General features: G+C 46.9%; 2 protein-coding genes across 27 annotated transcripts in view; one reads left to right on the forward strand and one right to left on the reverse strand.

Annotated features, from left to right (window-relative positions):
* The window catches only part of LOC121592004 (protein alan shepard), a 204,518-nt gene that overhangs the window by 63,827 nt on the left and 115,166 nt on the right, over positions 1-25,525 (forward strand). The window lies entirely within an intron of this gene.
* Positions 1,257-6,565, reverse strand: LOC121592003 (uncharacterized protein K02A2.6-like). The gene is made up of 2 exons (XM_041913158.1): positions 3,547-6,565; positions 1,257-3,477 (listed from the first exon to the last, which is right to left on the reverse strand). The coding sequence occupies exons 1-2, from the start codon at positions 5,957-5,959 to the stop codon at positions 1,580-1,582; spliced, it is 4,311 nt and encodes a 1,436-aa protein (XP_041769092.1). The 5' UTR covers positions 5,960-6,565; the 3' UTR covers positions 1,257-1,579.

The following is a 25,525-nucleotide window of genomic DNA, read 5'->3' on the forward strand; positions in this document are numbered from 1 at the left end:
TCTCTCCTTCTCACTCGCTCATCCGGAAATAAACTGCTGCAACAGTGGCCGAAAATGGCACCATAATTCATTCATATGACGCAGTTTATCTCCTGCGCTCGTCCGCCGACAATCGTTCGCTGCGACGGTCGCACTACGACGAGTGCAGTTTTTATTGCCAGACCACCACCATCGACCCATGTCGAATGGTTTGATACTTTTTTGTTGTTGTTTTTGTTGTTGTGTGTTTTGCTTGGCAGAAACAGAAGCAGCATCCCCAACAGTTTTCCGTTGCAACATCGAAACAGTATGCTTTTCTGGGGGCTGAACGTTGCTCCCATTTGCGTGTTAGTAGCCCTGGAATTGTTAATATCATTATGCCCGGGAAGCCATTTTGTTTGGATGCTGCGAACGTGTGCTGTGTGTGTTTGTGTGTGTGTGTTTCTATCGCCATTCACGTGGGCCCATTTGAATGTATTATTAATTTATGTAATCTCGCAACTCGGTAGTTGCATTACCCTTGACCGTTACAGGATGATCCTGGTCATGTCACCAGGGCTCAGGCAAATGGAGCTGTGACAAAAACTGTGACGAAAATTCGTTCCTGATGACATTGCTGCACACAACTCGCACCTGCTTCCTCGCAACGCACCCCCCGGGGGTGTATGCGTAATTCGTGGTAAACGCTTATCTTTTATGTATGGTGCCGTGCGTACACATGTAGCATTTTGACGACTCACGCTAGTTAATGCATTCCGTTTGCAAAACTGGGCGTGTGCTGTGGTAACACGCCACTGTACTCGGGGCCACGGTTAACAGCACGTTACGAGTGCTGACGTCATTGGAAGCAGTGAAGACATGTGCTGGTTGGATGTACCCGGTAGCTTTCGATTAAGCCTGATCCGTACTCTGAGGGCTAGCAGATGTAATGCCATTCTTGCCGTAATCGTAATTGACAATTGACACGGGAAGCTGGGCTGCTGCTGAGCACATGAAGAAGTTATTTTGGATCAGCTCTCAATGTTATGATGTATTGCAACATATGTTCCGAAAAATATTCTTCGAATTCGTCCCCATTCGGGTCTGTATTGGACACCGAAAATCCTTTCCAAAACCCTTGAAGAACCTTCCCCCAGTAAAGGAGGCGGTAAGGAGGACGTCAATGATTGTCCAAACGACCCATGTTTGTTGACCGCTCTGGGACAGCCCGGGACACGACATGGCCCGTTTGTGGTGTAAAAGCAACTGCATCCAAATGGTATAGCTTTTCGGTGTTCCACTTGCAATTGGAAGGGTTTTTTTTTCTCTCTCTTTTCCTTTTGTGTTTTGGTACTATATGCTTTTATTCGACAAAATACAAAAGTAAACTAACACATTAAAAATTGTACACATATAAAAAGACGATACGCGGTAGAAAACACGTCCTGCTACGACGGCACCCGAAATGGAAGAGAGCCGATCTCTCTCGCTTTGCCGCCGCGCGAAGTACCGACGAACCCTTCGGCTACGTCGGATGCTGTCGGTTACCAGACAACACCGAGTACCTGTGGCTGCGTACTGCGCCCAGCGTAAGACCGCGCTTGCACAACATCTCTCCCTGTTAATTGAGCTGATAGGCTCCAAGCCGACGGGGGAGTCTTCTAACGCGAGAAGACCTACGTGGCACGCCTATCTGCTGCTGGTTCGTACCTTCTGTAGGATGTTCGGTCTCCAGGGCCTGCTGCGGTTGTGGTGGTGTGGAGGCCGCAGTGTGTTGGGATGTCTCAAATGCAGACTGATCAGTAGAATGGGTTGCCGGTACATGATGTCCACTCTCGGGCTGACTGGATGCCTTCCATTCCGCCAACAGCACGTCAAGGGGTAGCTGAACTGCTGGTGATGAACCGTTACCAACTCGTCGCCTCAGCTGATTTACGTGACGCCTTAACAACCGTCCATCTTCGGCAACGATCTCGAACATTACACGCCCGCAGCTGCGGACAATCTCCCCTGGGATCCACTTCCACGAGTTGTTGCTAAAATACTTTGCCCAAACTGTGTCGCTGCGATGAAATCTGCGAACTGATGAAATTGATGATGATGGGGATGATTCTTCACACGATGAAGGAGGTCGCAATAGCTCCAATGCAGTTCTTATCGGGCGACCGAACATTTCCTCCGCTGGACTTTTCTGCTGTTCGAGTTGAGCATTTGGTGTAGAACGATACGTCATCAGGAAAAGCTCCAAGTCCTCATCTAGCTTACTCTCCTCCGTTCTGATCTTCCTCAAAGAACGTTTAAGAGTATCGACGAATCGCTCCGCCTGTCCGTTCGACTGTGGGTGAAAGGGAGCCGTAGTAATATGCTCAATCCCGTTATGCTGACAAAACTCCTTGAACGGACCGCTAACGAACTGTGTGCCATTGTCGCTGACTAAGGTTGCAGGCATACCGAAACGAGCAAACAAGTTCCTTAGAATGGCAATCGTGGCTGTTGTGGTGGTGCTCGTAGTTTTGACGATCTCCGGCCATTTGGAATACGCGTCGACTACAACCAGGAAATAAACGCCCTCCCAAGGGCCTGCGTAATCGATGTGAACTCGGTTCCAAACTGCCGAAGGTTTTGGCCACGCCATTGATGTTGCCCTTGGCGGTGATTTTGCCGCTGCTGCACATGCCTCGCAGGAGGCCACATAGCGTGCTATGTCGTCATCCAACTTAGGCCAATATACGTAGCTACGTGCAACCGCTTTCATCCTCTGCATTCCCGGATGTCCTCGGTGTAGTTGATTTAAACAGCGATTGCGCAGCTTCTCCGGGATGACTACTCTCTCTCCAAAAAGAATGCAGCCATCCACGTTGGTCAGCGATTCCCTTCTATCGTAGAGCCGTGCAAGATCTGTTCCGTAAGCTACGTCGCGAGGCCAACCATCTCGCACGTACTTGTAAACCTTCTGGAGCGACGGATCTTGCTGAGTGTAGAGCTCAATGTCTCTGAAACGAATAGGGAATGTTAGTAAGGCATTTACGACAACTGACCTGAGATCCTGCTCTAATTCGATGCTTGCTACGATGTATTCCGACTCTGGTTTTGCATGGTTTTGTATGAGGCGAGAAAGAACGTCGGCGTTGCCAAAAGAACCAGTGGGGATGTATTCGATGGTCATGTCGTAAAGCTGAAGTGTTAATGCGAATCTCTGCAATCGATTAGCTGTATACGTTGGAATCCCCTTTTTGCTTCCAAAAATTCGCACTAATGGCCGGTGGTCGGTTTGCAACGTAAAATGTCGACCGTATAGCATCCGATGGAATTTCGTTACAGCAAATATGATGGCGAGACCTTCTCGATCGATTTGGCTGTAACCCTCTTCAGCCTTACTCAGCGCTCTAGATGCGTGTTGCACCACCTTAAGAGATCCATCAGCAAATTTGTGACTAAGCGTTGCCCCAAGTCCAATAGATGAAGCATCGGCCGAAACCACAATGTCAAGCTTCGGGTCATAATGTGTGAGCAGGAGGTCTGAAGAAAGAACGGTTTTGAAACGCTCGAACACTTTTTGGCATTCCGGTGTCCATTCAAATGTGTTACCATTTTGCAGCAATTTGTCCATTGGGTAACGCAGATCTCTAATACTTGGGATGAACTTTGCATAGTAGTTCACCGCACCGATGAACGATCGTACTCCTGAGATATCTTTCGGTGGAGGCAGTTTTTTAATGGCTTCGATCTTCAACGGGTCAGGTCTGAGGCCTTGGCTGTCTATAATATGCCCTAAATAGCGGATTTGTGGCTTATTGAACGCACACTTTTCTGATCGTATTGTAAAGCCGTAGTCTTGTATGCGTTTAATTGTTTCCTCCAGGGCGATGTCGTGCTCTTCTTGCGTTTTACCACCGATAATCACGTCATCCATATAGGCTGATACTCCGTTTATGCCGGCGAGCATCTTGTCCATGATCTGCTGGAATGCTCCCGGTGCTACTTTGATGCCTGGGGGGAGTCTATTGTAGTGGTAAAGGCCTCGGTGAGTGTTAATCGTGAGCAATGGCCGACATCCTGTCTCTATTTCCACCTGGAGAAACGCATCTGAAAGATCGAGTTGTGTAAATATTTTGCATCTAGCCAGTTTAGAAAAAATATCCTGTGGTAACGGAAGTGGATACTCATGCGGGTGTAAAGCTGCATTCAGGCCGGTCGAATAATCGCCGCATAGTCGTATCTGTCCGTTAGCCTTCCTGACCACAACGACTGGTGCTGCCCAATCCGAGTAATCGACAGGTGATATAATGCCCAAGCCTTCCAACCGATCGAGCTCCTTGTTGACAATCTCTTCCATTGCATACGCAACGGGGCGCTTGGGACGAAACACTGGACGGGTATCTTTTCGTAGCTGCAGATGTACGCTGGCTTTGGTACAAATCCCCGTGCCATGGAATACCGACGGAAATTTGTCCTCCCAGGACCGTGGATCTGCTTCTTTAATGTTGTTGCAAAAATTATCCATCGGGATCGTTCCTAGGGCGAAAAGATTAACCATGTCCGCTCCCAACAACGCCAACTCCATTTTGGACACTCTTATGGTAGCTCGCTTTGTACGGTTTGCAATGGACACGTTCGCTATGAACTCACCTTCCAGTCTGAGGACGTCACCGGATGCTGCTTTGGCTCTTACCGTTACTGGTGTCAGATATGGTTTACCCAACTGCTTCCACATGCGCTGGCTGATAACCGAGATATCCGAGCCGGTATCCAATTGTAACCTTGCTGATTTATTCCCGATCTGGATGGTCACAAATTTTCTGTGCTGCTGGACACTGCAAACGTTGACTCGTACCACTCTGGTTGCTACGGATGGTCGCTGGTAAAATTTCTTATGCCTCGTGCGGCGGTGTGAGGAAGCGCAATGTCCCTCTCGATGACCGATGCGACCGCAATCACGACACTTGTGCGCCTTGTACGTGCATTCCCTGGACCAATGCAATGCACCACAAAGCCAACACGGATTACGGGGTTTGGAACCAGTGCTTCTGTCAAACGGTTTGGAGTTTCGCTCGTCGTTCCTCTGGTACCGCTGCTTATCTCCACTCGCATGGACCGCGTGCACACGTTCGCTCGTATCGGTCGCGATCATAGCACTATCCGCTTTAACTCGTGCTAGCCGGTGGCAATCTTCTGCTAGCTGCGCAAGGGTTGCATCTGTGCGCTCTTCCATGCTAGCAAGCAGCCTGACACGAATATCACGATCACATTCATCCTTCAATCCGCATACCAGGACGAGACATTTGAATTGCTCTTCTGTCATAGATGCAAATTCAAAATCGACGCATGCGCGGTTTACTCGGCCGGTAAATGACAAAAGATCCTCGGAGCGCGATTTGGTGATGCTCAAACATTTATACCGCTTGCTTAGGGTCGACTCCATTTTGCCAAAAAGCACCGTGAGCTTTTCCACCATTTCTGAAAATGAAAGGTCACGGGGGGCACGCGGTAAAATGAAATTGGTGAAACGAGCATACTCGCCTGCTCCTAACTTTCGTCCAAGGAGTCGAACTTTTGCTGCGTCGTCCAAACGGGATGCATCTTGCGCGAACAGGTCATCGTATCGCGCGTACCATGACTCAAATGTGATGTTGGCTTCCGCATCATGATGAAACTCGGTAATATTGCCAGCAAGAGCTTCGAGGATGAGCTCCGGATTGCTGGGTTTCGCGGTAGGTTGAAGCTCACTATAATGGGTCACTGGTGTAGGTTGCTGCTGTTCCCGTTGCTGCATAAGCTGAGAAAATAGTTGCTGCTGCTGTGTCATTTGCTGCTGCTGTTGGGCCATTTGCTGCTGTAACAGGTGCAGCATTTGCTGTATCATTGTGATGTCCGATGTTGTTTGCAACGATGGCGCATTCTGCGATGGTGGTGGATGCTGTATGAATGCTGCGTTCAGGACACCATTCTGCGACAGCCGTCTCTGCTCCTCGGTGATCGGCGTCTCTTCGGGGCTTAACATTCTACGGCGTTTTCGCGGAATTGTTGCACTTAAAAAAAAAGTTGACTGGGTTCACTTAACTCGTCGCCACTTTTGTGTTTTGGTACTATATGCTTTTATTCGACAAAATACAAAAGTAAACTAACACATTAAAAATTGTACACATATAAAAAGACGATACGCGGTAGAAAACACGTCCTGCTACGACGGCACCCGAAATGGAAGAGAGCCGATCTCTCTCGCTTTGCCGCCGCGCGAAGTACCGACGAACCCTTCGGCTACGTCGGATGCTGTCGGTTACCAGACAACACCGAGTACCTGTGGCTGCGTACTGCGCCCAGCGTAAGACCGCGCTTGCACAACATTTCCCTTTCCTGTTTTCCACTCGATCGCAAATCCAAGGTTCGCCTTGACCTGCTACAGTAGTGCCGGGGCTGGGAAGGTTGATGAAATCCCTCTGGACAGTACCTTGTTGAATTTAACCTCTGCTCTCGGCACTGTGGCAATCCCGAAAGTGGTGCAACGTTGTACGAGTGGTGCTCCAAACGGGACGATAGTTTCACCCGGCACAGCCCGGAATAATATTGATGGTGGTAAACAAACTGCTGGCCAGTCGCACCACCGACCGCTCGTTGACATTCGCGCAAACCGGCTGCCGGAGGAGGAGTGTATAGATTTTCGATTACTACTCGTAACGCCGGGAGTTGAACTTTGTTTGCCTGTCCCGGGTTTTCCATGCATGGCGCCTCGAGTGGGGTTATATGCGGCGAGGCTATGTACATACGAGTTTACGTGTGTTGGTGTGTGTGTGTGTGTGTGTGTGTGTGTGTGTGTGTGTGTGTGTGTGTGTGTGTGTGTGTGTGTGTGTGAGCTTCATTCAAACCACCAACAATCGAAGATGATGCCGATGATCCTAACAACTCCATAACCCTTCACGGATGATTATTTGCCGAGGGCTGGCGGGTTGTTGACCATTTTTCCGAGAGATTTGTTCCTCCTCACCTCTCCACGTCCGCACTTTAGCAATGGAGTTGACCGTTGCAGCAGCAGCGACAGCAGAAGGCGGACGCCAGTATGGATCCCGGGGACCGTTCTGATCCCTTTCGGATGAAATGCCCTTCGGGGTACGATCAAGCGGCAGAAATGTATTTTCAACGTTTTTCCGCAATGTTTTCGCTACTTGACTGATCCCCTCGAAACTGTGCACTGGAGATTCTGGCTGAAATGATAGTAGTAGGAAAAAAAACGCACGGTAAAGTCGGCAGATGCTCCGGTGTGTTGCTTCTATCGGTAGTCTTTCTCTTCAACTGCGATACGGGCAAACGGAGGGGTAGAATAGATGGAAAGTAGTCTCAAAGACTGGTTCGGTTTTGTTCTTCTTCTGCCCTCCTATCTACTAATCCTCTCAAAACATTGAGCCCCCGACTATTATTGTTTGCTTTCCCGTTTTGCAGAATTATTTTGCAAACATGCTTCTTCGACGAATCAAAACATACCGCGGTCCTCGCCAGCTAGCCAAGCGTAGGAGCTTTCCATTTGCCTTAGTCTGTGTAGAATGTACGGTGCGTGACTTCAATTATAGATCCTCATGGGTGGTGCAGGCCTTGGGAATGATGGGAGTGTTTAGGAGTTAAAGGAATCTTGGAATGCTTTTAAGTGTATTAATCACTGGAAAGCATTCAGATACTGGTTGTTGATGGGAGTGTTATACACAATGGTGTAGATATACTCCAATTGTTATTTGTGCGTTTACACTCGCTCATTCATTCGTTCACATATGAACTCTATTCTTGATATAACTTCTACGTTATAAAAATACACTGTGTATTTCTCTTATAAACGTAAATAAAGGATAGTTGTTTGGCAGGTTGCATAGCTGCAGGCGCTTTGACAATCCAATCCCCATTTTTAGACCCCTATATGTATGCAAATCAGCAATGTAGATGCTCTTACTACTGTTTTTTCGGGAATTTTGAACAACTTTTTCTAATGAGGCAACAAACGGCTTTAGCTGAGTCAATATTTCTTATTGTCTTTCTAACTTTTCTCTTGGGTTGTAAAACATGTTTTGTAGATCCACAGTTTTTAATCTATTATTTGAACATACTGTTAATGAACGTATCGATTAGAATAGACAAGAGGACTACAGTAAACTCATTACAGTAAGCAGCTTGCTTGATACGCTCTCAATTATGCAACAACACAACGCAAAACCATCATTCCACAAGGGCCGAAGCTCCGTCCGATGAGTTTCCTTCTCCAATGCCTCCACCAGGCCATCAAAATTGCGTCCCGACCCGTCATCCTGCTTTTGTCATTGAAACGGAAAGGAAAGCAAACTCGATGTACTTCAATCAAACGCCGAATAATACGTCAAGTGCCCATTCTACAAAAATGGCTCCCGAAGTGAAGTAAAGCCAGGAAAAATGGGCTTCCCTACCTACCCATCCTACCTTCCTTCTCCCAGTCGCGTGGCCACATTACAAGAACCGAAGGATCAGCCTTATCTTGTTTGCACAATCTTCCTCGGTCTGGCAAAACATTCACAGCCTCTCAATGTGAATGAAGAGCCATCCATTCCATTCCATTACGCGGAACCACCACATTCCCGTACGAAAACTCTTCCCTCTTTGCACTTGTAGGTAGGAATAAGGAGAGTCAGATAGAGAGAAAGAGAGAGAAGAACGAAGTGACTATGGCGTGGGCAGTAACGACAAAGAGCAAAATGATGAACTGTGCGTTGTCCTTCAATTCAATTCCGCGTTCGAACTTCTTCCTTTCATTTTCTCCCTCCCTTTTGTAGCCATTTTTACTTTTGCTCCGTTGAATTCGAACTAAAAGGCGACGCGCAAGGCGTTGGAAGGGTTGATATGGCCGTGTTCCATGGCTTGTTCCTTCACCTCCCTCCACCCGAGGAGGAAGGAAATCTCATTTCAACTTCATGATCCTAAAACAAGTCAACGATTACCTTTCACCACAAATTGGCATTCTTTTGGCTGTGCTGTGCTGCTCCCAGTTTTCAAACATTATGTACCCTGGGGTTTTCTCCCGATTCGGGTGAAATCAGTGAAAGACGCGATTCGCTGACCTTTTTCCTTTCGGAAAAGAGCCAAGACAAGGGCAGCAGATAATATTGTGTCCAAAATGTCATTGTGAACGCGACGGAGGGGACTAATCTTTTTTCCACTCTCTTTATCGGTATCAAAAATCGTACCTATACTCGTACAGACACACCCACTTACACGAACACACTTTTAGATAGTTGAATTCCATTTCAACTGAATGTCCTTTCGCTGTGGCTGACTCCTCTTGCACGTGGACACGCGCAGCCCGCAGAGAGGATGTTCGATACGTCTTCGCCCGGTGTTTATCATCCCAGTAAACGTTGGTTGTTGCGTTGGTGTGTGTCATCGGTGACATTGGATTTTGACGAAAGTTTCCGTGCGCTTTTCTTAAAGCACTCTACACTGGCGGCACCCTCTGGCAGAACCCTGTCCTCGCATCTGGCGTGGAATGTACCGCGCTGCTCTGACAACGGTGCGACATGAATCACAGTCGATTTTTTTCCCCAAGATTTTCTTCCCACATCGTCCCGGGCCATCCGACACGCGCTGTGCTGTTGGTGTGTGGAATGTGCTGGACAAAGCGGGCGGAAGTTCGGGCACCGCCACCCACCAACGACATCGCAATATCTTGCCCGGCGGGGCAGCAGGATTTGGAGTTTTGCGAAATTGGTGCGAATGCTCTAGTAATGGAATGGAATGCCATTATTCGTTGCCGGATCCGTTGCCATCTCCCCGGACACGTGGGCGCTGGTTTCCGGCTGTGTGCGGTTTTGCCGGCTTCTTTTACACTGGCACACAGCGATCTTGAGCGAACAACGCTTCCGTCTGCGCTGGACAGGAAGAGAAGAGTGAACCGGTGTGGATGTGAATGTAGAAGCAGCAGCGGCGCCCACGAAGACTAAAAGTTCCTTCTTGTTTGGTAGTTCGGAGTTTGAGAGTGCCGCTCCTCGGCAACGGGAAGCTCGTCGGAAATCAATTTCAAGTTCACACTTCCACAGCAGAAGTTGCTGGTTTGCTGGTTCGTGTGCCCCGATTGTCTTGTAAATGGGAATTCCTCTCTGACCTATCGATGATGATGTTCGGTGTGGGGTTGAGGGTGTTTCGTTTCAAATGAAGCAAACATGATCCGTTCATTGGTCGAGCTGGCAGAGAGATAGGGAGAGAGAGAGAGAGAAAGAGAGAGAAAGAGTGAGTGAGTTCGCCTGTTACGTATCCAGCGCTGTCCAAGGATGACTGATATTATTCCACATTGGTTGCTTGACGTCCGGTAGAGAAATGGTCGTTTCTGCGGTCCAGTCCATTGTGGTTCATCAAACAAATTGATTTTCCATCGGCTACGTAGTGGCTGGTGGTGGTGGTGGAGTGGACGCTGGACTCCCTCACCCCATTCGCTGTCCATTTCGATGGAAGTAAATTGTTTTGAAAAATGTGGTAAAACCAGCAAAGCGAGCGAGCGAACGAACGAACGAAACCCTTGAGCTCGAGGGATGCAAAATCTTCGACCTTTTCCGGTCGCCAAACGGACAAGGATACTCGCGTTGTGTCTGTGTGGGTGCGTGCGCACGCTTGCGGATGTTCGCAGAGCGTTTTGTGCGAGCCATTGTGTGAGCGCGCATCGCCTCGTCACTGACAGTGGAATTTTCTCATCATCATGCTTTCACTCTTTGGTTCACCCGCGCAGCTTCCAGTGGCATTGCCAAGCTACCGGCTCTCCCTCCCCCCCCCACCCCCTGCACAATATCGCTCGCATTTTGCCACGATCGCTTGCCACGGAATGGCTATTCTTTGGCAGCTTTTTCCCCCGGCAGCCGAAACACTATTGTGTTTGGCACGGGCCCGGGAAAAGAAAAGCAGTCAGAGATCGGGGTGGTGTTGTGCGGGCAGCGGGAATTGTGCGTCATGACAGATATTTCTTTTATGCAAATGAACCTCCAGTCCACACCCCCACTCGCGAACCTCTTTTGCGGCGGTTTTTTTTTTGGATTGAGGGAGGGATGCTGAGGGCAACATGGGTCGTCACATTTTGTTCCCCTCTTCGCCAACAGAAGGATAGAGAGGACCTGCGCTGCCCTCCAGCCGAAAGAGCATACATTACGAGCCACCACACGCCGTAAGTCACTGACGACGGTCGTTGGCACACGGAAAAGGATTAGTTTCAACATGCCCCGAAAGTGGGTGAATTTCGGGGTTGGCCAAAAAAAAAAAGAAAGAAAAATCCCACCATTTACCTCGTGCAGCAGCAGTAGCAGTTTGTTTTTGCCCATCGCTCCAGTCCGCGCAGTCTTCCTGCCACGAATTTGTACTGTTCAATGTGCCAAATATTGGCGTGGGGGAGGCAAAAAGTTGACTTGAATTACTTTTACTTAGAATGGTGGGCGAGGCGGAGAGAGTAGAGCAGCGGGTACGCTTCATCGGGCAAGAATGTTCAATTGTGTGGAGGTTACCGTGTTTTTTTGTTTGTTGTTGCTTCGAGCTTTGCAAATAGGGCACATGGAAGATGAGAACGTTCGTGGGAAAACAATACTTGCTTTTTTGCTAGCGCTTATTCTTTATTTGCAAATTTTGAAAAATGAGTTTGTGAGATATGTATTGGGAAAGGTTTGAGGAAGTCATTGCTATTTATTTCTATTTTGGTGCGCTTCTTTTGCTAGCGGTGTTTCTAAAACTGTTAGGGACAAGATTAATGATGCAACGATGGAATAGATTGAGGAAATGGTAAGTATTTATCGCAGTGTAATTTCTATAATTGTGAGCCAACATTCCATGCTTCAGTGTAGTGTTGGGTTATATGAATCTTTCGTTGAGATTCAATCATATGAATCTTCAGTGACGAGTCCCCCCAATCTCGAGTCGAATATTCAAAGATTCATGAATCTCTAAAGTTTTACGAATCTCTCAAGATTCATGAATCTATAAGATTCATAAATCCATTAAAATTCATATATCTCCAAGGATTTATGAATCTTTAGAGATGTATGATTTCCAAAATATTGAATTTGCCCAATCCCACCTAAAACTTGCCTGTTGGGGGTTTAAAATTTGCATGGACCGACTTCCCGTATCAAAACAAACTATCCGGCTGCGTGGTACTTTCCAAGAATTCTCGAAAGCCTGGACAGGCTGACATGACCACGTAGATTGTTATGCCAAGAAGAATAGTAATAAAAAGCTCAAGCTTTATGATGTTTTAGAGATTTATGAATCCCTAGATATTCGATAATTTTTCGAGATATAATGATTAAATCTTTGAATCTTTAGAGATTCAAGTATCTTTCATGTAGAGATTCATGGATCTTTCGAGATTCCTGAATCTTTAAGATTCATGAATTTTCAAAGATTCATGAATTTTCTGAGATTCATGAAGGTTTTCAACCGAGATTCAGATTCATTGAATCATTCCGAAGATTCATTCAGACTGATGAATTTGAGTCAGATTTACCCAACGCTACTTCAGTCTGGTTGTACCGGTTGTTAATAATGTATTGTTTTAATAGATAACTTACTGAAGTCGATAAATCTTTATTAAATACCAAGATTAATTCTATTTTTATTATTATTATTATTATTTATTTAATCTTTAACGGGTCGTGTGGCCTAATTAAGATGTAACAGCTCAATTAAAAAAAAATACATAGCAAAAACAAGATTTGCATCGCAATTCACTGCGGCCACGGCAAAAGCCAGAGACGCTCCTTGAAGCACTGAGTTGAGATGTCGAAGTCGAAGCAATCCGAGACAGTGTTGAAGACAGCCGACATGCGAAACATAGGGTCAGACCGACCAGCACTGGAACGGGGTTGAGCGAGCCGTAGAGTTTCTCTAGACCTAAGTGTTCGGGATGGTGCATAGATATCGACTCGATGCAACAAAGGCGATGAGTCGATAGAGCCATTTAGCAATCCAGCGATGAAAGAGCACTGTGCATTGCGTCTTCTAACCGAAAGAGATTCAAGGCCTAGAAGACGGCACCGCGCAGCATACGGAGGAAGATTGTTGCGATCCTGCCAGGGAAGTAGGCGTAGGGCATATCTCGTGAGCTTACGTTGAATCGCCTCAAGTCGAGCAATTGAAGAAGCGGTAGTTGGGCTCCAGACTACGCACGAATATTCCAGAACCGAACGAACGATACAGTTGTACACAGCTTTGATGCACATGGGGTTGCGGAATTCATTAGTTGTCCGGATAACCACGCCAAGTAATTGATTTCCTCTGGCTACAACGTCATCGATATGCTGTTTAAAGTTCAAACTAGAGTCAAGCAGAACGCCCAGGTCTTTGGCATGATTCTGTCGATTAACTGCAGTGCCGTTCATGAAGTAGGTCCCAGTCACTGGGCTCCTGCATCGACTAAAAGACACACAGTAGCATTTCTCGATGCAGATAGTCAGTCCATTACGCTTGCACCACGAACAGAAAATTTCGATGCAGTCTTGCAGGAAAGATTGTACACCTGTGTTGTGAATAGGCGCAAAAATTTTTGCGTCGTCGGCAAACAGACTGATACTGTCGGGAGGTAAAGCGAGGGTAACATCGTTGATAAACAATATGAAGAGAAGCGGGATTGGATTATATCACACTCAAATCCTCAATGATTTTAACGAGATCACTTTTAATTTAATATTACACTGGTGGAGCCTAAAGCGCAGCAATCCAAAAGTAACTCAACCCTACTAATTACTTTCAACTCAATTACACAATCAAGCGCTAGTAACTTACTTTCGCACTGTTATTTCTGCACCTAAAGTTCTCTCCCTCCGTTTTCGCTAATGATTCCTCTGTTTTAATCGAATCCAATTGCCGTAAAGGAAAGTTTTCATGCGTCATTAAACGCCTATCATCATCGCTGGGTGTCTGGGGTTGCAAAGACGCTGGTTTCGCGTTCTTGGGAAAGAGGTTACAACCCTATTGAAAATGACACAAAACAGAAAAATTAAATTTAAACAATGACTCCACACGATATGAATATCACTCGACTCGCGCACACTGCTGGGTCTGCAGTCTGCAGCGTCTACGCGTCTTCATTTCCTGGTTTTGCGCGTCTTAAAAGTTGAGCCGTAGACACCGTAGGAGTGTGAAGATGAACCTCCTCCCTCGGCGTACACCGTTTAATTATAGTGCGCCTGAGCGCGCCTGCTGCACTGCTTTGGCACCGATTTTGCCCGGAAGATAAACGGCGCAATGGTTGCAATGTGTACGCCACTGCACACTAAAAGCCCGCGTGACACGTACATCCGCTGGGTGTGGGATTTAATCATGTTACTCCAGCACACCATCATCACACCCGTTGCTGGCGCTGCCGCACGCCACCAACGGGAAGCAGCAGGTGGTAGTGCGAATTATGAAATTAATAGCGCATCTAGCGGCTGCTATGTTCATCTTCCCCCGTTTGTGTGTGCGTGTGTTTCATACTAGGTTTATGCACACTCCACATTCGCGGAATAGAATGGTGCATCAAACGAAGCGCCCCTCACGATGGGGATGTAATTTTCCATCGCAATAGTTTTGCTTACGATCTTGTTGACAGATAGCTTTTTTGTTTTGCTCGCGCTTTCATACGTGAGTGTGTGCTGCTTTGTGTAAACTAATTTAACGAACATATGCTCTGTTCCCCGGGTGATCGCCAACCGGCTGCTGCTGTTATGCGTTACGTGAAGAAAGCCAACCGGCAGCGTTCGAGGCGAAGCAGAACGTAGAAATGATTTAATTTATTACCATACCACGCGTGGGACACTGCTCGGGTGGGGACACACAGACCGTGCCCGAAGCAGTCCAATGTCATTGGCACCACCCTCTACCCTCTGCACGGGCTATAGACGCGCTTGTGTTGCAGCTTGGAAGAAAAACTTTTCACCCACTCCCCGTGGAGGCCTAGCGCGTGGAAAGGGAAAAAGCCGGCATGGTTGTATTTATTATTGGCAACTAACATTTGACGAGCGTGACAATGCCTCGTCGGCAACAATAGGGGCGCTCTGCCCTCCCCTGCCCACTGTCAACATCATCGTCGCCATCTTGTACGCACGGGTAGGATGAAGAATGTTCTTCGGGAAAGTGGGAAAGATGAAATTTAGCTCCCCAGCTCGGTGCAGACGTGACAGCGTTCGTGACTGTCGGGGAGCTCGAATCTGGGCATCGAATTGGGTCACAGCCAGTATTTGCCCGACATCTCTTAGTGTCACATTTGACGTACGTGCGGGATGGCAGTTTCAGGGCATCGGGAAATGATTGTGTGTGTGTGTGTGTTAGTGTGTGGTTGGAATGGTTAATCAACCACCTTGGACATGGCAAGCAGATAACAAAAGCTAACTTTTTATTGGCAAGTCTATACGAATGACAATTAGTAAGCAGGTTTCAGTGCGTTGTACTTTAAGCTCTGTTGACTCGTATAATTCTTCCTACTGGATCGTATTCCACGCCTAACTAGATTCCTGTTCGCCCTCTGACATATTATTCCATAACAAGGTGTTGATGACCAGAACGCGCGCGCCACCCTAACAGCCGTCCTCCTGCTGCATACAAACGTGTTTTTGCGCGTACCAATTTCCATCCGTTTTCCAGGGTCTCCTCCGCTCGTGAACAACAGAATGTGAACTGTTGTTACCGCGGCCAGCAGATGCCGCCTTGATGCCGGGGGTACCAAGGTAAAAGGACACGTGCACAGTACGTGCCATTTGAAGCCTTTTCAGCCTTTTGCTTCTAGCTAGTAGGATAGGCAAAAAAAAAAGAAGAACTTGTACAGCATCACACAGTAGCATCAGTTCTGAACATAATCATTTTTGCCTATCCCTGTCCAGCACCACGCCCGGTACCTGGTTTTGCGAACGTGTGCCGTCTGCATGACCATTCGATGGTTGTGTTCCCGCTTTTTCCTCCCCGATTCGATTGAATTTGCCAGGTGAAAGGGTGAGGTCATTTGGACGCGCACACCTTATTGTAGCATCCTTATGTTGGGCGAGCGAGATTTTTCCTTTTTCGTGTATCGTTTATTGACAATCGAGAGCCGTTTTTTTGACAGTCATTTTGGGGTGGAGAGAAAAATGGAAGGTCAAAAGTGTGCTCGTTCCAACTGCGCGTAACAATACACATTCCACAGCTGGCTCACATGTGCTGGGGACTCTCTCTCTCTCTCTCTCTCTCTCTCTCTCTCTCTCTCTCTCTCTCTCTCTCTCTCTCTCTCTCTCTCTCTCTCTCTCTCTCTCTCTCTCTCTCTCCTCTCTCTCTCTCTCTCTCTCTCTCTCCTCTCTCTCTCTCTCTCTCTGTATCTTTGTCTCCGATCGTGCAGGATAGATTTTTTTTGCCCAGAATTGTTAATAATCGGTCCGTTTCGGCATTGGCAAACGTTTTCGGACCGGGGAGCGAACATCGAAGAACTCGGCTTCGACTGAAGAAGAATGATGGCATGGCCGTTACCAAACTCATTTTTTGCCCGTCACCCCGTGCCCGTGATGGAACGTGATTGCTTCCATCATTGGTTCTATTTTGTACGAACCATGAACCTGCCGGGTCATTTCTCGCCGCTCGGAAAAAGGTGGCATGTTTTGGAGCGAGCTTCTATTTTCTTTTTTTTTTAGTTGGGGTTGTCCCCCGATATGCCCAACACATATCCTTCCGCCAATAGTGGCCAATGGTAGCATGGCAAGGGACGAACACGATATGCAAAGTGTAATGGTTACGATTATTGTGCCTATTGAGATTGTGGATCCGTTGATAAGCGAAACCCATTGGGAGGAATGTTTACAAATTCGTTCGATAAAAATTTGCGTTACCAGTCTGTCCAGTAGTGGAGAGGAGCAGCAAAAAAAAACAAGGGAACCATTCGAAACCAGAGTTTGTTTGTTGGGCGAGAAGTGTACAAAGTGTCGTTTGCGCATGCTTATCTTGCTGCACTTATCGTAGGACTTTATCTGGAAGCTATCGGAGCACGTCGTGTGTAATTGGTAGTTTTCACCTGGGCTGCAAAAAGATCCTGTTGAGTGTGAGTAGGACTTTTTAATTTGCATTTTGGACGCCTTTTTCTTGCATTTTGGGCAACTTTGAAGTGATGTCTGTGTACCTTCCGGCAATTGTTTGGATATTTGGAAGTTTCTATCAAAAGTTTGTTTTGATGCATCTTAAATTCTGGACTTGTAGATGTCTAGATCTCAATTGGTCTAGATTGGCTGATACCCAGTTTTTGTTAAGATTCCGCTACTAATGTTATGCCAATGGAAAGATACAAGACATCATCCAACTTTTGAAGTTGACTGTGGGTTGCACGATGAATACATTTGCAAACATTATCACAAGTTCTTGGCAATCTCTACAACTTCAAATCTCAGATCTTAGATTTCAGAGAAGGTTTAGATCAATCTGAGTCTACTTTGCGCAACCTTCTGTTAATGGAGCCCTTTCCGTTTTAAGTTCGTAGGCTGAAATTTCAGCCTGTCAGCTGTTCGCATTGTATAGCAGTTTTCGAGCAGCAATCTAAGTGGATATAATACACAGGTAGGCTTATCCCAAGGTGTATGAAGAACCAGCAAGACTGGTTTGTATCGCTTCTGTTTCTGAATGAAGATTTTAAGAGTGTTTTGTGTATTCGTCAAGCCTCCAGACAGCTTGTTTGAGCAAAAGTTTTCACTCATTCTGTCAAAAAGTGATGTTGAAAATTGGTTATAAAAAATGCTATGAGACCACCTGGACTACATACACTTTGATGCTAGATTCCATCACCTGATCCCTTTTATGCACCTTGGGATGAATGTAAACACCACCTTGTTTTGCCATTGTTTCGAGCAGGTACTCGAATCTAATTCTAGCTTTGAGGCTAGAATAATCTAGACTAAAAATTGTAGGTTAGTTTTGTGTGAGATTTTGTATGGAGTGTTTACATGATTTCAGCCTCCAACTGTCAAACTCCATACAAAAAACTGACTAGAATCGTGAAGGGCCCCAATCTTAGTTTTTTTTGTGAAGAATTCCTCCATACTTCTTGTTATTTCTCACATACAACTTCTTTTGCCAGTGTCTGAATCCTGAATGCTTCGTATTCTTTTCGAGAGTTTTGTGTTCCTTAAATTCCTGAACCAAAACTGGCAAGCTAAAGGTGTCGAGATTTGCTACCCAGGTCGTTCTCAATATCTCAAAGCAAAACCGATTAATATTTAACCTTGCCAAACAATCCATACACACGGCACACACGGCTTCACAATATCGCTTGAGATCACATTGTTCTCCGCTGAATGCGGGTGCTGCTGAGTGCACGAAATGCATACTTAATTTACTGACATTTCATAGAATTAGTTATTGGCCCTTCCGCACGATGACGACGAAGGAAGCTTTCGACGCCGCCGGTACACCGTTGTGTGTGTATGTGTGTGTGTGTGGTGCGCTCGCTCTGGTATCGAAGAATGCACCCGCTCCGGTTGTAAGCGATTTGGAGGATCGGTTACACTCGCCCGGTTGATTAGCATGCATATTGAATGAGCTCAGCACAATAAGTGTCTCGGACGCTTGTGTGTGTGTGTGCACCACAGCAAACCGTTTCAGTTGCAATCGTTACAGCGCTGCGCTGCTAGTGTTTGGAATTTATCCGGAGAAATTCGAGCATTGCGTTCTTGTAGACCTTGCAAATGGAGCAGTGCTGAGGCGAGCCGGTTTGAAGCGTGGAAAGCGCATTGCGGCACACACTGCTTCATTTAATCTGTGCATGCAGAACTAAACCTCGTTAACCTTACACACGTCACTGCACACACACACACACATCGAGCTCTCACACAGGGGATGATATATAGTGGCGTTTCACGTTAGCTTTGTAGCTTCGGGGAAATGATGCACAAACGATACACTCGTTGCCGCCTGCCGATTGGTGACTTCCCAATCCACACCAACCCCACGACGGCTGGCAGCTCAGTTACAGCGTGCCGCCTGTGGGCTGTAAACGCGCTATAGTTCACTTATGATGAGTGAAGTAACTGGTTTTAGCACATCGTAACATCCACGGTCCCCGCCCGACCGACCGAAGAAAGGCAGCATCCGTTCTCCTTCCGTCCGTACATCATCTGGTGGTGCTGGTGCGCGGGTGCATGGACAAACGCTTCCCATTCATATTTGAAAGCATTTCCCTCACTTGATGGGTTGCACTTGGTGCAAAGATTTGGGCGAACCAGGCGCTAGTGCGCACTGATGAAGCTTGCTCAGTCACGAACGCCTGACTCAGGGGACGGGTGTGGCGACCGGATCAATTCTCATGCAATATGCAGCGGTGTTTGAACTGGATGGGAACCTTACACACTCTTCCGGACGTCCACAAGTTTTGCCGCAGGTTGCGCTGTAGACACCACTGGAATGTGTGCCGCTTTCAACACTTTTGCGGGACGAACAGGTAATTTGAGGCGTTTGAAAAGAACGTCCCGGAGACGGTGGTTCCGGGCTTAGTAAGACTGGGTCGTACATGGGCGCTAGGTGGCATGGGCGCGTTGAAAATCTTGCGCTTGTGTGTTCTCTCTCTCTCGCTCTCTGCTCCGCAACGCCCGATCAACAGATTACCGGTGTTGTGTAAAGCTGTAGGCTCCGTTTGTTGCACCTGACCTACGATAACAAACAACAATGTTGCGCGGTGAGCAGGCCCTGCAGCAGCAGTAGCGTGTGGTCGGCATACACCGAGTTGGGAAGATTTTTGCGCCACACTTTATAGTGGGTTGGTAGAGACGTCGTGTGCAGAGTGGCTCAGTTATAGGTACTCTTAGGGACGATATTCTCGAAGTTTCTTTTGCCTTCGTGGTGGCGTTGCGCAGCTGATAGTGTGCTGCGGCAGAGATGCAGTGACTAAGAAAATGCTCATTGTTCTTGGCGGGCCCGTCTGGGCAATGGCTGATAAACGGTGGCTATCAGTGTGGCTGGGTGTGTGTGTGTGTGTGTGTGTGTGTGTGTGTGTGTGTGTGTGTGTGTGTGTGTGTGTGTGTGTGTGTGTGTGTGTGTGTGTGTGTGTGTGTGTGTGTGTGTGTGTGTGTGTGTGTGTGTGTGTATGCGGTTTAAGATTCCCTACAAGTGATAAAACCGAGAGGTGCAACCGTTCTCGAGCTGCATGCTAGGAACACTACCCCCCGTCCAACAACCACTCGAGCGATAGCGTTGAGTCACTCAGCGTGCCGTGACCATGCTAAACAGTAGAACCGTCGTGTTCGTTATGTTTCTACAACCCTCTCTCTTTCTTTCTCTCTCTTTCGCGCACCGTGTGCCATTTACCACTCCGGGGCAAGTTGAAATTTATTTCGAAAAATTGCTAATCATCACATTAAACATGAGCCGGGAAGGGGGCAATTTGTTTTGTTGTCGTTGTTGTTGCTGGTGCTGTTAGGATCTAGACAGCACACGACGCAGGCGGCAGCTTATCAGTCAAGGTGTGTGCTGGTGGGTTTGAACACAAATCCCTTCCCCGAACACACAGAAACATTATAGCCACAACATCTTGAGAACAACTGGCGTGTTTGGCCCGTCGGGCTGGCTCGTCGACAAATTTAGTGGGAAGGGAGGGACCTCCTCCCAGAGGTCGTCCTGCATTTGCATTGCAAATGGGTCGACGGAGGTTTGCAGACGCGAGGGAAAGGCACATAAAACACTCAGCCCGCCAGCCGGGCGTATGCAATTTTTGGTGCAGCTCCCTCGCGCCGTTTAGGTTGGGAAATTAAGATGACCGAATGGGGGACCACCGAACGCGATTCTTATCCGCTCGGGCGAAGCTATAATTCAAGCTTGAGTGAGAGGCACTGTCAGCTGTTGAGAGGGTGCAGATTTTTAGCTACCATCTGCTGCTGCTGCTGGACGGTCTGTTAAATGTGTATTTGTTATCCGATTTGTTTCTTTTCATCGGTGTTTAACGGATGAATAACTGTGTGCATATAGATTTCGAGGCTTGAAAGCTCAAATTTAGTGTATATTTTTTAACAATATTTAATTCTTGTTTTACGTTAAAGTATCTTAAGATACCTTACCGATACCCTATTTCTAATTGCTTGATTAGGGTGAAAATAAAATAAAATAAAGACTCTGTTTCCTGATCCTGCTCTCCTAGTGACGTATTCTTATCCATTTTTTCGCTATCTCACTATCCTGTGCCACTTTTGAAGTGTCGTGATTAACGCGGATACGCCCGAGAAGAAGTGTAATCCATCAAGTGCGCACGGTCTTACATCCCTTCTGCTCCGCCCGTGTTTCAAAAAGTGACCTAATTTAAACAAGAAAACTAATTATGTTTTTAATTTTCTCATCCCTCTCTCTCTTCTTTCAGGTAAGCGCACGCTCCAATTCAAAATGTGCTTTTTCCTTTTTGCTAAGATTGTACAGCCAGGACCACGAGAGATACCGGTCGCCGGCCTGCCAATCTAGTGATGGGTAACGTTGGTAAAAATCCGAAGTCGACTGCGGAAGGTAGATCCGACGACCAGCATTATCCGTAGCCGTTTGGAGTCGTCCGGAGTCGTCTGGAGTCGTCTGGAGTCGTCTGGAGTCGTCCGGTGTCGTCCTGAGTCGTCCGGAGTCGTCCGGAGACAACCGGAGTCAACCGGAGTCAACCGGACGACTCCGGGCGACTCCGGGCGACTCCGGGCGACTCCGGACGATTCCGGACGACTCCGGACGACTCCAGACGACTCTGGACGACTCCGTATAACTTCGTGGGGCTCCGACTCCGGACAAGTTCGACTCCAATTCCGGACGACTCCGACTCCGGGCGAATCTAGTGGTTCCAGATTTGCTGGAGTCGGAATCGGGCTAACAATAACCGGAATCGGGTTAACAATAACCGGAATCGGATCGTAATCGTAAATGCGCTCCAGAGACCACATCACTAGATCAATCCATGGAAAAGAAGGTTGGAAATGATTTAGCTTGCAGCACGTCGCAAAACGGTTCCGTTCGATGTTTGAAGCATTGAATCACATTAACCACCAGTTGATGGCTTTTATTGCGTCCAAAGTTCGTAAAACTTTTCCGTAAAATATGCTTATTATGACCCTGCTATTTTAAAACGTTTATTGATACCTTAACTGATGCATTCAATTGTAAAAATCGCGTATTTAAACCGCTTCAAAATAAAAGCACCCATTCAATTAAATGGCTAGCCTTGCCTTGCAAATACCTTCTAATGACGGAACTGGCAAAACCGTACGCAAAAAAACAGACGGTAGTCGGCAGTGGGCCATAATCTGCACTCAAAGATACGCATAATGTAACGCTGTAATGGTGGTTGAAATTTCACACTCCAATGACGTCAGGAAGCGTCAGCAAGTTCTGCGGTGCTTGCATAATAGTTCGGAGTGATGAGCCTGCCAGCGTTGGGCCAGGTTGAGGGTCGGAAAAGGTTGGCAAATGGATAATGGTTTGTGCGATGGTACAATCGCCCCAGCGCCGGGGAACAGCCAGTACCGCCTACACGCCCAGTTTTCTAAGTGGTGGGATCATAAGCTTTCGAGAATGATAAGCTGCAATTTTGGAAGGTTGGTTGGCAGTCGGTGCCAGAATGTCCCTTTGCATTGATTTTTGGTTGTTTCAACACCACACCACGCAGCTGGTTGGTTATTAATTGTAATGAAGGTTTGGGTTTGCCGGCATTTTCGCTTCATTACATCCTGCTTCAAAAGAAGAAGGTAGAAATGCTCTCGTGATGGTCTGTTCGGATTGAAAGTTATTATTTGTTTTGCGGAAATCAATTGGCGTGTCAACACCGGCGTGAAAGCTGTCACTTATTCCGCAAGGCCCTAATCAGCTCTAATTGAGTCAAACATTGGCGGATGTAAAATGTGTGGATAGTTTTTAGCTGTGGTTGATGGTAAATAGAAAACAACAGCAACAAAAATCTCACCTTCCCGCACTTTTGCAAACATTCATACGAAAACTGTGCGCTCCGCGCCCCGTACCAGCAGTCAGCATCAGAACGTCCGATTACATTAATCAATGTTTGCCGACTGTGTGTTTATGTAATCGGCGTGTTGGAATGTAGCTCTCGCTGACGAGTGTAGGAACGAGTTAGGGTGCTGAGCTGGCGTTGGCTTCCACCACACCCCCTCCCTTCCCCCGGAGCCCCGTGGTCGAGTGATAGATAGATTAATCAATGTTTGCTTTTTCCTTTCGCCGGAACGCGCGCAGCAGCGTTCGTTCGCCCGTTTGTTTGGTTACGATTAATTCCAATGAATCAGCGAGCGATATAAAAAGAAGGGCGAGATGAGATGCTTTTGATGGGCGATGGGTTACGGAAAGGGGTTACCCATGTGAAAGGGAGTGCAGGCGAAAATCAGCTGTCTCTCTGGGTGGTTGCAGTGAGGAAGTGCTGGTGGGAGTAAACGGCAACGGTAGGGTCTGATTGAGTTGGAAGAAAAACTCGTAACGTAATCGATCGGGCAGGAAGCAAGGCGACAAGTAGTAGGGGGCGATGCCCAATATATTGATAGATGGAAAGAGTGTCACGTTTCGCGCAGCATATGCCGGCGTGTAGCAATAAAGCAAATGTGTAATTTTGTTGCACGGGAGGGGAAATCATTTTGCAAAACCGTTTGGTGGTGAATGGTGAATAAAAGTAATTAAAGCAATCAGCAATGTAGACAAATTTACACTTCTGCTGGGTGTTTTTTTTGCACAGCTTCGATTGAAGTATGCAATTGCAATAGTTTATTTGAGTTTTAATAGGCCTACTCGCTCATCGTATAATTGCAATCATACACCCAACGACATGAATGACAATAAAGCATCGGTTAATATTTAATGTTTGATTTTATTCGTGAACTTCCCTCTATGCTATTTTTTATTTGGGTATTTATGGTAGATTATGTTATCAATGTCATGCGCCATGTTGTTAGGTCATGCACTTTGCAAACGTTCCCAGAAGGCTGGAGCTAACTTGATTATTAACTAGAGTATTAACATGTTTTAACTATCTAATGAATTCAAAATATACAGGCTTTCGAATCACATAAGGGAATAGTTCAATCACTTAGGGGAATATTGCAAATCGGTAGGGGAATGTTGCATGCAAGCTGTGAAAGTTTGCAATCATGTAGGGGAATGTTCCAATCGATTAGGAGAATTTTGCAAGCGTACTGTGGAGCTGTCATAATACTGTGGGTGCCACTGTAAATACCTCAAAATATTTTCGTCAATCTTACTAACTTATCATGTTTAATTACGACTCCGCAGCAGGATTTATTTAGTTTATCATGTGTGCAGCTGAATCCCACACGAGAACAACTCCAAATGATGTTTAAAAAAACATCATCGGTATCAATTCGAAGCTTTTTACAGCGGCACCCACAGTTTGATGACAGCTCCACAGTACGCTTGCAAAATTCCCCTAATCGATTGCAACATTCCCCTATATGATTGCAAACTTCCACAGCTTGCTTGCAACATTCCCTTACCGATTTGCAACATTCCCCTAAGTGATTGAACTATTCCCTTATATGATTCGAAAGCCTGTCAAATCAAAATCAAATCCAAACCTTCCAAGTAGTTTTACATGCAGAATACTTCTCCTGTTTGCAGAATACTTTCTCCTGAGTTTAATTCCAAAAAATCATCCAATAAGTTCATAGTAACACCAGCTGTCAATCGCGCAAGGGTGGACGTCTCACTTTACCCAAAACCAAAACACCATGCCAGATTCCGAACAACTCCGCACTGAATCATGCAACATCAGGAACTCTGTGGTCGCCAAACCGCCTGATGACTAATTCAATGGAAAGCGACACAAAATGTCCGAAAGTTTGCATATGCATTCTGGTTGTCAATTACCAATTATTGGATTATGTTACTCTTAGCACTTTCCTTCCCTGATGTGATCCTTCGTAAAATGGCTCGCTCCAGTTATCGAGAAGCACTAACTGATGATATTCTTTCCGTCGTGATTCCCGTTACAGAAGGTTTCCCCGTAACGTGTGTCCAAATACAAACCAACATTAATGCTCCTGTGTGTGGCATCAGCAGCATTTTGCCGTTTTCGCGTACCACACGGGCCGTCGATTGCGTATTTTGATGGCATATTACGAGCAGCGTTTCGTTCGTGGAGTTGTTCCATCCCTTATTTGTGCCTTCCTTACTTTTTTTGCTTTTCTCTTGCTTTCTCTTTCTCTCTCTCTCTCTATCTCTCTATCTCTATCTCTCTATCTCCCTCTCTCTCTTGTTTCAATCGGGCTTGGGCGCGAGCATGCGTTGCTGCAGTAAAGTATAAGAATGGCTGCATTCGTCCTTGCCTGTGGAGTCGCAATGAAGGGTGATAGAACTGCCTGGGAAGGGGTATCCTGAAGGGTGGAAGATGGGCCAAGTGCCGATACACACAACGACGCACGCGACGACGCACTAACGTCGCGAAATATGGGAAACACCCGTTCGTTCGCTGTGTGTGTGTGTGCATGCGCCTATGGAAGCAGAAACCGGTGAACGAACCGGTGACTGCACTACCACCTTCAAGCCGTGAATCCTCTCCCGAATCTCTGTTGTTGTTTTCCTGCCTGTCGGGGCGCTCGCTCCCTCTATCCTTTTCCTTCACTCGCGCAACCAT

The sequence above is a fragment of the Anopheles merus genome, chromosome 2L (genome assembly GCF_017562075.2).
Source record: "Anopheles merus strain MAF chromosome 2L, AmerM5.1, whole genome shotgun sequence".
NCBI lineage: Eukaryota > Metazoa > Arthropoda > Insecta > Diptera > Culicidae > Anopheles > Anopheles merus.